At 39.2% G+C, this 16902-nt stretch overlaps 1 protein-coding gene across 2 annotated transcripts in view; it reads left to right on the forward strand.

Moving 5' to 3' along the window:
• LOC124133945 overlaps nucleotides 1-16902 on the forward strand; it is a 216969-nt gene that overhangs the window by 51248 nt on the left and 148819 nt on the right. For both annotated transcript variants that reach the window (XM_046498547.2, XM_046498548.2), the window contains exons 2-3: nucleotides 1970-2223; nucleotides 6831-6919. In XM_046498547.2, coding sequence (XP_046354503.2) covers nucleotides 1970-2223; nucleotides 6831-6919 — 343 coding nt within the window. The remainder of the gene's footprint in view (nucleotides 1-1969; nucleotides 2224-6830; nucleotides 6920-16902) is intronic.

The following is a 16902-nucleotide window of genomic DNA, read 5'->3' on the forward strand; positions in this document are numbered from 1 at the left end:
CCATGCAATTGGAATACGATGATTCATTAAGTCCCATCTTACGACCACGATAGGGAGCTATTCTAACACAGGGTCTCCATGGGTGGTATTACAATGACCACTGCACCAGTGCAGCTCAGTATTCAATGATATCATACTCATTTTCGTATTTTCCCCCTGCCTTCAAGGGGACGTTTTGTACAATAAACATTCTGATATTCTACACAATATTCCTTTTTCAAGGGAGTATTTGTTGACAGTTCATGAATGTGTAAATAATGAGGGATGTGGGATGATGTGTGTTTTGTTGGTTATGGTGGCAAGGAAGGAGTGTTATTTCACTTTGAACACAACTGTGGTCATATTTTGATGCTTGTCAAAATAGAAGATACATTATTTCATTATTTGACATTCTCCAGTCCTCTCCACAGGAATCGTTGTTCTGTCTGACGGACAGTGTGTGTTGGACCCCAAGTCTCTAAGGGCCTTCCGGAGAGGCATGCAGACAAAGAGTCATTGCACCAACTTGTAGTGGATAGTATTGGGAGGAGAAAAACCTGAGGCAGATCAGCTTTTGCCATAGATATATTGGTGTGGCCTTGTATAGATTGCTCATGCTGATATGTGGATCATTGCTCCCTTGATCACACACGCACATGCACACACACATGCATACGCACACACAGATTTTTGGCATTTTTGTTTGTCTCATTTCCATGGAAACAATTTGTACTTAGTCTCATAAGGGGGTGGATTTCATTTCCGGAGGGGATGGTCGGGTAGCCTAGTGGTTAAAGCTTTCGCTCGTCATGCTGAAGACCCGGGTTCGATTCCCGACATGGGTACAGTGTGTGAAGTCCATTTCTGGTGTCCCCTGCCGTGATATTGCTGGAATATTGCTAAAAGCTGCATAAAACCATACTCACTCACTCACTCATTTCCGGAGCTCGACTCAAAAGCTGTTCAATATTTTGTAACAAAACTTGGCAGATATGTCAAACAGATCCTGAAGTGCCTTTTACTTATTACAGATTTCTAGCATTTTTTATTTTTCTCGATTTCGAAGGAAACAAGTTGGACTTAGTCTCAAATGGGTGGGGGGAGGTGTAGTTTCCGGAGCAGAACTAAAATCCTGGTACATGTATTGACCAAGGGTTGAAGTGGTACCTTTTGCTTTTTAGGAATTTTAAAAATGTTAATTTTTCTTGTTTCCATGCCAAAAAGTTTGACTCTGTTCATAGTGGTGTGTTTGTCCGGACCATATCTCTAAAACTACATGGGTATTTTTTCTTGAAACTGTACACATACAAAGACCAGGTTGCCTAATGGTGCCATTTGCTACTTTGATGAGTTTAGAATTTATATTTTTTCCGTTTCCATGGCAACAAGTTTGACTTTGACTTTTCATTGTGGTGTGTACCTGACATAGAAATACAAAGTTCCGAATTCCTAATTCCATGGTATTGTTTTGATGGCTCAATAACTACTCTTGTATACAGACAGTCAGATTAGATAGAAATTGTCTCATCAAGTTGGACTTAATGAAACAGCCAGATAATTTGTTCCTTTGAATTTGTGTGGGGGGCACGGGTGGCCCAGTCGTGTAAGGCGCCGCGATTCGCTGTGCAGAGTTGTGTCCCTTGGGCACGCAAGAAACCTATGATTGTGGGTTCGAATCCCGGTTCGCCACGATTATGTTTCTAGGTTTGTCAGCACCATACCCATGCTCGTGGGTTCCACTGAACTGGTAAACATCTGAGACCTGCATCACTTCGGGCTTTCCTCCCACATTAAGCTGACACGCCGTGATATAACTGGAATACTGTTAAAAGCGGCGTTAAACCCAACTCACTCACTCACTCACTCCAATTTGTGTGGGCTGGGTTGATTTGTCATCTTCTGATGACTCTTGTTTACATATTTGTTTGTGGCATTTTTAAAAGTATACCATTTGTCATTATTATTAAACAATGTTTTTGTCTCTTTCCAGATTATATGGATGGCGCGGATTGTGGGGACCGGAAACATTTAGGCGGTGCCACTGTATATTCACACACAATAGTAGGGGACAAAAATAGTTACGGCATTAATCTGGAGTGCCGTATGACTTTTATAGCTGAAAATGATGACTGGAAGTTAATGCTCCGGATCATTGAGTTGGATATACCAGACAGGACGGAGAATGGGATTTGCAATGATGCTCTGTACATATATGATGATAGTGACGTCTACACAAGGGCGATGGTAAGTATCACTTGCACCTGTGTGCTTACATCATCAGTACACTCATCAGTTGGTCAAACATGTTATATAGTCGTACACAGTTGTCACATTCAACATAGTTGTATACAGTCACACAGTTGTCACGTTCAATATAGTTGTATACAGTCATACATAGTTGTATATAGTCATACACAGTTGTATATTGTCATACATTTGTATACAGTCATACACAGTTGTATACAGAAATACAGTTGTATACAGTCGTACTGTTGTATAGTCATGCATTTGTATACAGATATACACAGTTGTATACAGTCATACACAGTTGTATACAGTCACATACAGTTGTATACAGTCATACACAGTTGTATAGTCATACAGTTGTATAGTCATACACAGTTGTATACAGTCATACACAGTTGTATACAGTCATACACAGTTGTATACAGTCATACACAGTTGTATACTGTCATACATTTGTATACAGTCATACGCAGTTAAATACAGTCATCCGCAGTTGTATACAGAAATACAGTTGTATATAGTCATACACAGTTGTGTACAGACATACACTTGTATACAGTCATACACAGTTGTAAACAGACATACAGTTATATACAGTCATACACAGTTGTATAGAGACATACACAATTGTATACAGGCATACAGTTGTATACAGTCACATACAGTTGTATACAGTCATACAGTTGTATACAGACATACAGTCATACACAGTTGTATAGAGATATACACAGTTGTATACAGGCATACAGTTGTATACAGTCACATACAGTTGTATACAGACATTCAGTTGTATACAGTTGTATACAGACATACAGTTATATACAGTCATACACAGTTGTATAGAGATATACACAGTTGTATACAGGCATACAGTTGTATACAGTCACATACAGTTGTATACAGACATTCAGTTGTATACAGTCATACACAGTTGTATACAGTCATACACAGTTGTATACATACACACAGGTTATGACAGCAGATAACTGTATGTAACTGTGTACACAGTTCTGTCCGTGACTGTATAACTGCACATTGCTGTGTATGTTTGTATGGTTGAACACAACCTTCACCAGCATGTAGATAGCCATCAACGTGTGGCTCACACACCTCACCTGTGCCTGCTGTGGTCATCTACTCTTGTACAATCTATCAGGTGCATGCCACTCTGTTCTGCCGATATTTTGCTGCATATGCCATGAATCTGCATGACGCCAACCGTGGATGCTGCTAAATTGTCTTTCTCCCGGGATTTACAAAACCAGCTTACGTTACTCTACCAGAAAAATGATTACGTTTTGTGAGAGAAGCATTAACTTGTAGATAGTAAGTTGGACACTTCAATGTTTAGGAGGTGATCTATTAGCTTGGGCAGGCTCACGCAACTAATTTAACTCAATCGCGAATCCTTTGTGTGTGTTCTGTGGGAGCACTCAATCTCAAATCCCTTGCAGTGGGGATGACACTTATCAGGAAAAGATCTTAACCTATCAGCTCTAGTGCGTACGGTTGGTCACACTTTTCCATTATTCACAAACTCCGCTGCCCTTGCCTCATTAGTAGAACATTAGTTCGACTGTAATAAAAATGATCGATTTGGTGGAGTCTGGATCACAATTGTACACTGTAGGGAGAGAATTCCGTCCAGGCAGTTTATTTTAGCTACTTAGCAACACTAAAAGAGAAGGCTGTAGAACTCACTTTTATTTTGCCATAAAATCTTCAGAGTATGAGTAGGATTGTTGTTGGTGTGTTTGCTCATACAACACTGCTTGTACAACAGGACGGGAATGTTTGTAAATGCTTCGTTAATGTTTTCACGAGAATCGGACCCTTTTGGAACACCCCCTCGACCAGGACAATATCCTCGGCAATCATAAACTAAGAGGAAGGGCTGCGTAAAGATTTAATGTTGTCAAAGTGAGCCTTGCATTTTCTTTTTGTCAACGAGGTATTGAGCCACAGAGAGCCTGGGAGGGGGTAACAAGCATGTACGGCATGGTGCACTGCATTGTGTAAGGAGGCCTCCTGTAGGGTACCATGTAGACAGCATGTAACCACACTCAGGCCACCTGCCCCTTTGTCAGGCATGTAGAAAGCAGGCTTTATATCATTGCTGTAGTCCTAGTCAGGCTGTCGTAGCCTTACACCTGTAATCATGGTAATGACTTGAGGTTGGGGAAGATTTGTTGGTTTAGCATGCAATATGGTGATTATCGTCGTGTGAAGTTTAACAAACTGGATTAAAAAAAAAATTGCAATAAACATTAAAATGGAAAGGCTGGGGACTTGATTGTTACCCAACCTATTAGAAAGCACACAGATTGAAATTAGCTTCAGTGTATGCATGGAATAATAGCTGTGTCATCTGGGCCCGATTTAAGAACCTTTACCTAGCCATTTCCTGCTACTGAAAGGCCAACGTGGCTAAATGGCATAGTTTTTAGTTGCTAAATGATTAAATGTTCTCACAGCTAATTAAACATGTTTGTCTCCTTTGGTGATCTGTGAGTGTTGATGGTGATGATTGTTCAGTAATTGTTCTGTGATTGTTGAATTGTTGTCTCAGCTGTTGGGTGATGAGGCTGTGTGGACGGAGCTGGTGATAATGGAAACACCTGGTCACATGACTGGAACATTCTTGGCCAATGGATTTTAGTCATGTGGTCACATGACTAGGAGACCACTTGTCACATGACTAGGATACCATATCTAGGAATACCACTTGAGACATGACAAGGATACCCTTTTTGTAATCAGTATGGGACAAGGGTGCAACCTGATTTAGTCTGGTGCAACTAGCTTTTCATTATAGCTTGCACCTGGTGCAGGTTAAATCAAGTTCCTTAAATAAAGCCCTGATAGGATAATCATTTCCACACAAGGATACCATTGTCACATGAGAAGAATACCATTGTCACATGAGATGCATACCATTGTCACATGAGATGCATACCATTGTCACATGAGAAGGATACCATTGTCACATGAGATGCATACCATTGTCACATGAGATGCATACCATTCACATGAGATGCATACCATTGTCACATGAGAAGGATACCATTGTCACAAGAGATGCATACCATTGTCACATGAGATGCATACCATTGTCACATGAGAAGAATACCATTGTCAACGAAGAGAAGGATACCATTGTCATATGGGGATAGAATAGGTCTTCAGCAACCCATGCTTGTAGTAAGAGGTGACTAACAGGATCGGGTGGTCAGGCTTGCTGACTCGGTTGATGCATGTTATCGTATCCCAATTGCAAGGATCAATGCTCATGACGTCAATCAATGGATTGTCTTGTCCAGAGTCTATTATTTAGTGACCGTCATCATATAAACGGAATATTGTTGAGTGTGGCATTAAACAACAAATAAACAAACATTGTCACATGAGTAGGATACCATTGTCACACGAGTAGGATACCATTGTCACATGAGTAGGATACCATTGTCACATGAGTAGGATACCATTGTCACATAACTAGGATACCATTGTCATATGAGAAGGATACCATTGTCATGTGAGTAGGATACCACTGTCACATGAGTAGGGTATCATTGTCACATGAGAAGGATACCATTGTCACATTAGAAGGATCCATTGTCACATGAGTAGGATACCATTGTCACATGAGTAGGATACCATTGTCACATGAGTAGGATACCATTGTCACATGAGTGGGATACCATTGTCACATGAGTGGGATACCATTGTCACATGAGTAGGATACCATTGTCACATTAGAAGGATCCATTGTCACATGAGTAGGATACCATTGTCACAAGAGTAGGATACCATTGTCACATGAGTAGGATACCATTGTCACATGAGTAGGATACCATTGTCACATTAGAATGATACCATTGTCACATGAGTAGGATACCATTGTCACATGAGTAGGATACCACTGTCACATTGGAAGGATCCATTGTCACATGAGTAGGATACCATTGTCACATGAGTAGGATACCACTGTCACATAAGTAGGATACCATTGTCACATTAGTAGGATACCATTGTCACATTAGAATGATACCATTGTCACATGAGAAGGATACCATTGTCACATGACTAGGATACCATTGTCACATGAGTAGGATACCACTGTCACATTGGAAGGATCCATTGTCACATGAGTAGGATACCATTGTCACATGAGTAGGATACCATTGTCACACTAGAAGGATCCATTGTCACATGAGTAGGATACCATTGTCACATGAGAAGGATCCATTGTCAAATGAGTAGAACTATTGTTCAATGATTGTGATCTAAAGTGTCACATGATTATGATGCCGCTTTATGACATGATTTTCCCAGATCTCACTGCATAATCTGATCCAGATTTACAGCCACAATGGTATACTACACCATTTTTGTTTTTCTTTTTCACAATACTCAAAAATGATTCTCCCAATATGTCACTGTATGTTCAAATATGTCTGACACATCTGATAATTCCTATCCAACATTGAGTAGTACATTGCTGAAATATTGCTGACTGCAGCGTAAAACAACATGCACCCACTCAGGGTTTCTGATGGTAACATTATAAAGTGGTGTGACTATAAATCCTGTTTGTGTTCCAGGAGGAGGCAGGAGGCAATGCAGGGCTATGTGGGAATATTCTACCTCGAACAATATACTCATCAGGCCAGTTTTTAACTGTCCATTTCAGGTAGGTACAAAACTTTGCCTTTCTTGCAGATTTAGAACATGGATGTTTAATGGACTACACTATGGCAATATGCTTCAAAGAAGTGCTTTGATGTCATATTTCAAGATATCCTGTCCCAAGGACAGAATAATTTTTTCTTAAGTTTCAAACCATGAGGATTAGCATCCTACGAAGGATTCCTCTCACTTTAGGTTACCTTGATATTCTGTACCATGTCACTGCATAATCCATCGGCAGTCATTTGAAATATGTGTAAGACCTCCAATGTCTTGGTGGTCCCGTGGATAGAGCTTCTGCCTGGAGCGCGGAAGGTCTGTCGTTCGATCACCTGGCCGTGTCATACAAAAAGATGTTAAAAAATGGTACTTGTTACCATGCCTGGCACTCGGCATTAAGGGGCTAAAACAAGGACTGGTCGGCTGAGGGTGTGAGTCAAATGTGTCTGAGTGGGGTATCCATTAGTCTGTCTTACAGACCCTGATACAAATATATATCAAATTCAGCCCATGCAAGTCTATAATGTTTGGCAAGTCTAGATTACTGCAGTATCAGTATCTGAAAATGAAGAGAGTCACTGGGCTCCCTTTTATTATATTTTTATTAAGATAACTGAACAACTGTTTTTTCTGTACGATATGTTCATTTCAGAAACTAGATGTTAGTCTAGGTATCCATGTTAAACTGCAGTATGGTGTCATCTCAATGGGTTTGCACTTATTCTAAGATCGGTATAAAGCTCGACTAGTACAGTAAGACACACGCACATGCACTTGAACTTGCACACATATGCATGCACGTTGCTATGTAAGTGCAAAAACCTTGAACTCAATGGTAAACCCTATTTGACCTCACCTGCAATGTCTTGATTTCATCACAGCAATTTATCACGGGTTTCACAAAAGTGGTAAACATGGTTATCTTGTTAGGCTAGTGTGAATTCCATACCCTAGAGAATTGAATCCAACTTGTCTGAAATGATATTGCAAGTGTATATTGCTTCACCTGAAATTAAACATTGTTCTGGGCTCCGTTTGAATTTTACTTTTTATGTTGCGGATATATATTTTTGAATAAGATAACTGGGGCTAAATGTGCGTCTATTGTAAGGTTTTCCCCCATATTTAGCTGACGCCATTATGTAATTGAAATATTGTTCAAAGCGGCTTTACGCCAAACTCACTCATTCCAGTGCCCACCAATTAATATTTTCAATGATAACAAGAATTAACAAAGGATTCGGCTAGTTTTTACCTGTTCTTTCACTACCGAGTATAGTCGAGACAACATCGTTATGTTCATATGAGTCATTCTACACTCTTCGACTACCGATTTCAGGAGGTCACCACTGTCAAGGTCATCATCTTCTGTAGCATTAATTGCTTTAGATATTGACATGGACATTTTCTTAGAGATGGCCCAATTCAATCTGTTACACCTATAGTGAATAGGGATCTCCCTTACAAATCTATAAGATGCGCAGGGGTATTATTTTCATGCTATTTTTAATCGGTTCTTGTCCATGAAAGATTCTTCCTCACTTGTGAAGAGTCCATCTTGTGTTAAGGGAGGTAATTGTAGTTAAATCAATCAACAAGTGATGATTTTCCCCTACTTTTGTCTGCACAGTTGAAGTAATGAGGGTAGTTTGCTTTCTGCCTCACTGCGGGTTGCTTGCTAAATGTCTACGTGAAGCTGATATTTGCCGCATGACGGAATTAATTGGAGGTCGAGGGATGTACGTTGAGGATGGACATAATTGGGTCGGAGATTAAAAAAGGTACCAGGATTATATTGCTGTCCTTGCATAGAATCGTGTAGGGCAAAAAATTCTTTGGAATTATTTTCGTCATAAAATGGTCATTTAAGACCAGAGAGAGCATGACAGCTCATGAAGGGGAGAATGTTAATTTCTTCTGTTATTTGATTTGCATCAAGTCTGAAAGGTTGGAGGATCTATTTCAGGCTTGAGGATAGGCTGCAGCTGTGACCTGAAGGACACACTGAAGGAGGTCACAGCTCCACAATGCGTAGAATGAATATGACCCTGGGGATTCTGGGATAGAATTGGTAACCAGCAACCCATACTGTTCGTTGGTTGGTTGTTTGGTTTGTCGTTTAACGCCGCACTCAGCAATATTCCAGCTATATGACAGTGGTCTGTAAATAATCGAGTCTTGACCAGACAATCCAGTGATTAATATCATGAGCATCGATCCACGCAATTGGGATCGATGACATGCATCAACCAAGTCAGCGAGCCTGACAACCCGATCCTGTTAGTCGCCTTTTACGACAAGCATAGTCACCTTTTACGGCAAGCATGGGTTGCTGAAGACCTATTCTACCCCGGAATCTTCACGGGGCCCATGCTGTTCGTAAGAGGCAACTTATAGGAACGGGTGTCAGAGACTTTGTTGATAGCATGTCGTCATACCCTGATGTCGTGGATCGTTGCTCACAATATCAATCACTGAATTTTCTGGTCCAGACTTTATTATATACAGGCAGCTCTTACATAGCTATAATATTGCTGAGTGCAATAAAAAACAAACAGAAAACATTGCTTACTGTTAACATTTGACGGGAGATAACTTTTTATCTTGTAAAATATTTGGTACCAAGTCCTGTTACTCCCTCATAATCCGATTGAGTAGAACTTTGACCCCACCATATCTCCATGGAAGAGGTTTGTCTGAGACGTGTGCTCCAGGGTTTAGCTGAACAGGCATGTGGCAGTCATGAAACATTTATCACTTCAATCTGCAGGTTTTTTCACAGCATGGTTCCTGAATCGATTATGAGGCAAAGGCCTCTGATGGAAACAATTTACAAACCGTTAATGATGAAGGCAACTTTTGTATCACCTGGTAATCCAACTATGTAACGAGTGGAAGCTATACATGCAGTTACAGGGATTTATGTGGGTCTAACTTTTTAAAGACCAGGGGACAATCAGCAGTACATATTAGGGGTGCAACGCATGAATATGCGGGTCCAATACATGAATATGGGGATCCAACACATGAATATGGGGGTCCACCACATGAATATGGGGGTCCACCACATGAATATGGGGGTCCACCACATGAATATGGGGGTCCAACACATGAATATGGGGGTCCAACACATGAATATGGAGGTCCACCACATGAATATGGGGATCCAACACATGAATATGGGGATCCAACACATGAATATGGGGATCCAACACATGAATATGGGGATCCAACACATGAATATGGGGGTCCAACACATGAATATGGGGGTCCACCACATGAACATGGGGTCCAACACATGACTATTGGGGTCAAAGGCTGGCGACCTGTGGCATGGTTCACCTGATTTCCCAGAATTTGATTGATGCCATAATGCACATGCTCTGAAGTCTAAGCCTGTTTTAGATGAAGATTTTTAATTTTTAGATTGAAGAAAATCCCCCATTGACACCCATAACCTTTGATTGTGTTTCTTACCAGAATAGAATTGTCAGTTATATGTTTTCATCCCATATAGGACTTACAGTTAAAATTGTTTGCATCCATTATCAATTTGCTGTACATGTGGGGCACAGTATGCTGCATCCAGTAAAACCCTGTGATTACTATAAAGTAAATCATCTAACTTGAGAATAACTGGCAGTTCTGCCTTGTAGATATTTTTTGCAAGGTGAGAAAACCTGACAATTAGATATCAAATACTTGTGTCTTTTTTACACCTGGCAGTATCTGTGATGTGGATAAAATGAAGCATTTGATTTTTTCCCCGAACATTTTGTATATCATTAACATCACAGTGTTGGGGAAAAGTATCACTTTCCACTGTGGCGCGTGCTTCGGAGAACACATTAGTAAAATTCATATTGATTTTTGTGATATTTTTTTCCATCTTTCTCAGGAAGTGCTGAAGACTTATTCCATGAACTGTGCGTTCCAAATTTAACATTTTAACCAGTAGATTGTCAACTGATCTTAAATGGGTAATTAAACTATAAGGGAGGTTCTGATTTTTTTACAAAATGCTTTAAGTCTTTTGTGAGTTTGATGTCACTTACCCCTATACATGCCTTTAACTAAGTTTAATTAAGTCATAAAACTTTCACAATCTTATCAGGTATTTCTGTAGGTGGGCCAATTACTGCCATCGAGGTAGTGGCAAGTGCTTGCTCAGATCTTTGCTATGTACATGAAGATGCTGGATAACACAGGAAGTACACTAAGGTTGACAGCCTGATTAAGATAAGGATAAAACTTTGATTGAATATTTTTTCACTCAACATCATTGCTGTCAAGCCAATTGAGGTTCATTGTCTCCTTTGACGATAATAGATTCTAGAATCTCGATAGAGTGTTTGGACCAGAATGAATATTTTTTTCAGTAAATTATTAGGTGAAATTTAGGAGAATAGAATAGTGTTTCTCCCATATTTGAAATGAATAAAAGATGATTATGAACTCTCATTATAAATGAATAATGCAGAAAATCTTTTATTGATTCAGTTCAATTTGACTCCTGAAGATCTGGGTTAGAATAGGTTTTTGGCAACCCATGCTTGCCGCAAGAAGTGACTATGCTTTCGTAAGAGGCGACTTATGGGATTGGATGATGCATGTCATCGTATCCCAATTGCGTAGATCGTTACTCAGGATGTCAATCACTGGATTGTCTGGTCAAGACTTGATTATATCATACAGCTAGATTATATGTTTTCATATTTACAATTTCAACAAATAATTCATGATACATCCATCACTTCAATTCATGAATTATTTTACTTTATCCGCGTCTTCTGTGTTTGCATATTTGATGGATTTGTTTGAATGTACATTGTAGCTGTGTTTTACATTGCATCTGTTTGGTAATCGAATGTATTGCAATATATAATATCTTATCATCATAAACATACCTCTGAAACACAATTTTAGTAATCTCTTATATTGAGAATACGGCTCATCTTCATTGAGCTGTCAACCTGTAGAATGTACCCAGCAATAGGCCTTCATCTTCCTCTGCTTTACTCTTACATCAAAAGTTCAAACAAGGTGTAGGTTGTTGACTTTTTCTCTTTTCTGTTACATGGTAATTGTGTGGAAAATGTTCCAAACAAGTGCAATAACCATAGCAGCTTGTCACAGATCTTGAAACTTCCTTTCAATAATGACCAGTAAGATTGATAGAGAAGGCTAGACCGCTTATTGAATTCTTTATTTGGAACCTATTGACAGACGGTAAAGAAAGTTTAATATGGAGTAAGGATATTGTGAGAGAATTCGAGAGTGCAATCTGTCCCAGGCCCTTTGGTAACCACCAGATGAACCAATACTACTTTACCACGCAGGTTTTTGTCGGAGATTATGTAGAATCGGGAGAGCTTTGAACTAGCGATTAATGAAGAGAACGATGTGTTGTGCTGTATGGCTAGATTTGAGGGTTGGTTCGTCCCCCTACCCGTGTACACCCCTCCCTGTGTGATGTGTCAGCCAATGATTTGTGAGGGCCCCTGGGACATGACATGTCTCACTTGGAGTATACAAGCAGTCTTATCTGCTAAACATGCCACCTTTGACAGACGGACTGGCGGCCATCTTGAATCATCTTCACTCTGATGTGTAAAGACATTGCATTGGTTGTTCTGGTTCAGTGAAAAATAAAGAATGAAAACAATATTCACATTATGCAGTGTGCGGGTCCTTATGAGAAAGTAATTCTATAAGACAATTTAATGGCCTGCCACGTATGATTACATGTAACTGGAGATAAGGTGTGATTCAGACATGGAGTGCAGACATAGTCGATACAAGTGTTATCACCCCTTATAACCCTCATTGTGGTGTAAACTGCAGTTGACGGATGTTATGAAGTGATGATATATGTTTGATTGGAGAGGAGGCTGCTGTTTGAAGTTGTCATCCAAACATCCCTGGTTATCTGAAGTCTGTCAGTATGATATATGGGATATATGATTTATGGACCAACAGTATATCACAGATAGGTGTTATGATGAGTGAGAGGGGATGGTTCTACCTTATCTTTAACACTGTTCACAAAGGTTTCACTCACACCTTGATGGTTCTGCCTTCTGTTGTCATAGTGTTATACCTGTTGTCTTGGCTTTGTATGGTCTTTTGGAGTTGTTTATAGATACCTTAAATCAGTGGGCAATAGGTAGCCCAGTGGTTAAAGTTTTGGCTCTTTACTCCAAATACCAAGTTTGATTCCCAAAATGGGTACAGTGTTTAAGCACATACTAAGAGTTGCATGCCTTCATGAGATAAGATAATATTTATGCCAGAAAACATTCATTTATGGAACAGACGTAATATTTAAATGGCAAAACATTTTGATTCATGTACAAATATGCATGCCTACCAGGTATGTGTCATTGGCAGATCGAGAGGAGGGTTCAGGGGGTCCAGGGGGTCCGGAACCCCCTTTTAAAAAAACAAATGTAGTATGTTGTAGACAATCCTAACTCCCCACTACTAAGATAGGATATTGATATGTTGGACCCGTCCCTTTTAAAATCCTGGATCAGCCCTTGCGTGTGAACGCAAAGGAATCGTTTAAAGAAAATATCAACATTACAAATCTGATTACATTATTCAAAAAATGTCAGGGAGATTATGACGATAAGTATTTATTAGTGCTGCAACAAATACACTATGAGGCAAACACGATTCATGTGATGAATATAGGGTAATGAATACGAATATTAATTCACGAATACAATAACAAGTCAGCAGTTGTTGTATTATTTATTATATTCAGTGAAACAATAAAATAAATTATTTGACATGGTTTGTTAATTATTAATATATTATACATTTATAGTATCTAGTATCTGCTCAAAAGCGACAATGACAAGTGACCACATTACTGTCAAATTAAATATCATAAGAGTGTTGTCTTTGAAAGAAATCTGTGCATATAATATGTTCTTATGGATATTTTTAGCTACAGGGTATGATTGCATATTCATAAATATTCAATTCTTGTGGCCGCAAATAACAAATTCAATTCATGAATGTGTACTGTTCGATTCACCGAATACGCGAGTGAATCGTAACACCCCTAGTATTTATTGCTTGAAATTATTGATACGAAAACATGATATTGATGACATCTTTTATTATTTTTTATTATAATACTTATTGCAGAAACGTTCCATTACGGGACAGATGCAATTTTAAAAGACAAGACATTATGATTCATATATACATATATACAGACATACATAATTTACATTCCTGTAGACACATACAAAAAACAAAATAATAAATATTACATATTTGATGATATTTTTATACATAAAAAGTCAACGGTTGATTATGAAGGGGTATTTATTGTTTGATATTATAGATATGGAAACAAATGCAGTTGATATTGACTGCTTCATTATTTGACAGGATGTAGTGAAATAATTTATCTTCATGACTGTGGACATTTACATTTACATTTTGTCTGGATAATTTTTCAAAGTGTATATTTCTTTCTTGAGTGTGTTTAATACAGTGAAGTAAGTAGAGTTTTTTGTCATCAATGGTTGAACATGTAGAGCATAGAGGATGTAGATGAAAAAATTCATTTGAACTATAATGGTTGGAATATTGCTGAAAGGGCGTAAAATCATACTGTATAGGCTAGTGTTGTGCTTTTTTTGTGGCCTGTAGATGTTATACCTTCTAATGGTTAAGTTCTTATATTAACATATCATAAATATATGATTACCCAGCAAACATGAGTGAAGTCCCCCAATACCAGGAATACAAGGGAAGATATGTTATTGTTCCAAGATTAAATGAATCGAGACAAACATGTCAACCGCAAATATCACACACAGAAGCAGGTGACCATAGTATTCTTCCATAGGAATTTCAAAACTGGTATTATCTTCAACTGTCATCATAGCTCCTCTACCTGTTTGGGATGTTTCAGCCAATGAGCAAGCACCCCAACTGTTGGCGCTGTGGCACCCCGTTGTGATCTCCACAGTGTTGTGCTGTGGAGGCGGTGCCACCCACTAGGCATGAGTTATGATGTTGATATCAGGCCAGGACAGTCTGTCATCATATCACTCAACAAGGCGATATCTCTCCTTCAGTCTCCAGCTTCAGGCTGATGGCCAGATAACACTAGACCTGGGCTGTATATACACATGTGTGATATGCTTCGTATCACATACCTTCAGCATGCATTGGAAAAAATTGTTTCAAGACTTTTCTCTTTTGGTTTTCAAGAGTTGAACATATTGTTTGATATGCCAAGTGGAGACGTAGGACCCGATAATGAAATAATCATCATGTAAACATATAAAAATAAAAAGCATTTTTTGTCATCACTGTGTGAGTTATTTCAAGAGAATTGGTTGATATAATGGAAGGTATCCTTGGTAAAATTTGAAGCTGTCAACTCTAGATCTTTCAGTCTGCTCCTCTTTTTTTTTCTAATAGGATAAGGAATATTTTGTACAGGATTGTTCTATCATTTTGAATTTTATATGATATTTTCAGATGTTTACAGGGATTTATCTAGGCCTGCTGAAAGGTCGATATTAGGCAATCTTGATAGTATAATTGTAATTCAAATCTATTACGCTCTCTCAAATTGTCTGTAATATTCTGTGATCCTTCTGTAATATTAATGAAATAGAAGATGAGGAACACTTCCTGTTGCAATGCCCTCTCTACAAAGGTCTGAGACTGGAACTAAATTCCTCACCCGCCTTAGCTATGCACCCAATATCACTGAAAATACTACTAAATCTAACAGTGCCTTTTGCAAAAAAATATCTCTTATTTCATTTACAAAATATTCATGTAAAGAAAATCTGCATCTCCTCCCTAGACCTTAATCATAGCAATATTGTATTCCATTGTGTATGTCAATGTTTATAACTTTTCATTATAGCCATGTTGATGTTTTGTACTCTGCCCCCTGTGGGTGTTTATGTACAATAAATTTTCTTCTTCTCCCTCTTTTTCTTCTTCTCCTCTTCTTCCTCTTCTTCTTTTTTCCTCTTCCTCTTCTTTCCCTCTTCTCTTCTTCCTCTTCATCTTCTTCTTCTTCATCTCCCTCTTCATTCTCTTCATCTCCCTCTTCCTCTTCTTTTCCCTATTCTTCCTCTCTTCCCCCTTTCCCTCTTCTTCCAATTCTTCCTCTTCCTCTTTCCCTCTTCTTCCCTCTTTTCCTTTCTTCCAATTCTTCCTCTTCTTCCTCTTCCTCTTCTTCCTCTTGTCCCTCTTCTTCCCCTCTTCCCTCTTTTCCCTCTTCCAATTCTTCCTCTTCCTCTTCTTCTCCTTCCTCTTCTCCTTCTCCTTCTTCTCCTCCCTCTTCTCCCTCTTCTTCTTCTCCTCCCTCTTCTATTGTCTTGTGACACCTTCCTCTCCCTCTTCTCCTTCTTCCTCTCCCTTTTCTTCTCCTTCCTCTTCTCCTTCTCCTTCTCCTCCCTCTTCTTCTCCCTCTCCTCCCTCTTCTTCTATTGTCTTGTGACACCTTCCCAGAACTAGATTCTCTTGCACTCTTCAAGAAGTCAAATATGACAGTGATCAGCCCACGAACTACTAACAGCCTTTAACTAGGCCAGCCTGTAAGAGTCCCATGTGATAACAGCCTGCCATACATTACAGCCTTCAAATGTCCGTGTTGTCCTAATTGCTTGTAGATTAATCAGTATCAACAATTTGAAGGTTATGACCAGTGTCAGCATCAAAAGATTCGGGCTGTGGAATATGCCACTCTATGAAGGAATTCTGGTTAATTGTCACACAATCTACTGCTGACTCCTTGATAGAGGTGACAGAACGCAGGTAGACAAACACCAATGGTGATGGCGACTGTCGCCTTGTGTACTCCAACATCCTGGCCCAATCTCAAGGGGTATCCATACCAGTGTTGTCCAGAGCAAGTTGTCTGGGACAAGTTGGATTTCAGCCTCTCTGCAATTCTAGTCACTGGTCAGTCCAGTTTCTGACAAATATGTCCATGTT

The sequence above is a fragment of the Haliotis rufescens genome, unplaced genomic scaffold (assembly GCF_023055435.1).
Source record: "Haliotis rufescens isolate VD_foot unplaced genomic scaffold, xgHalRufe1.0.p SCAF_17, whole genome shotgun sequence".
Taxonomy (NCBI): Eukaryota; Metazoa; Mollusca; class Gastropoda; order Lepetellida; family Haliotidae; genus Haliotis; species Haliotis rufescens.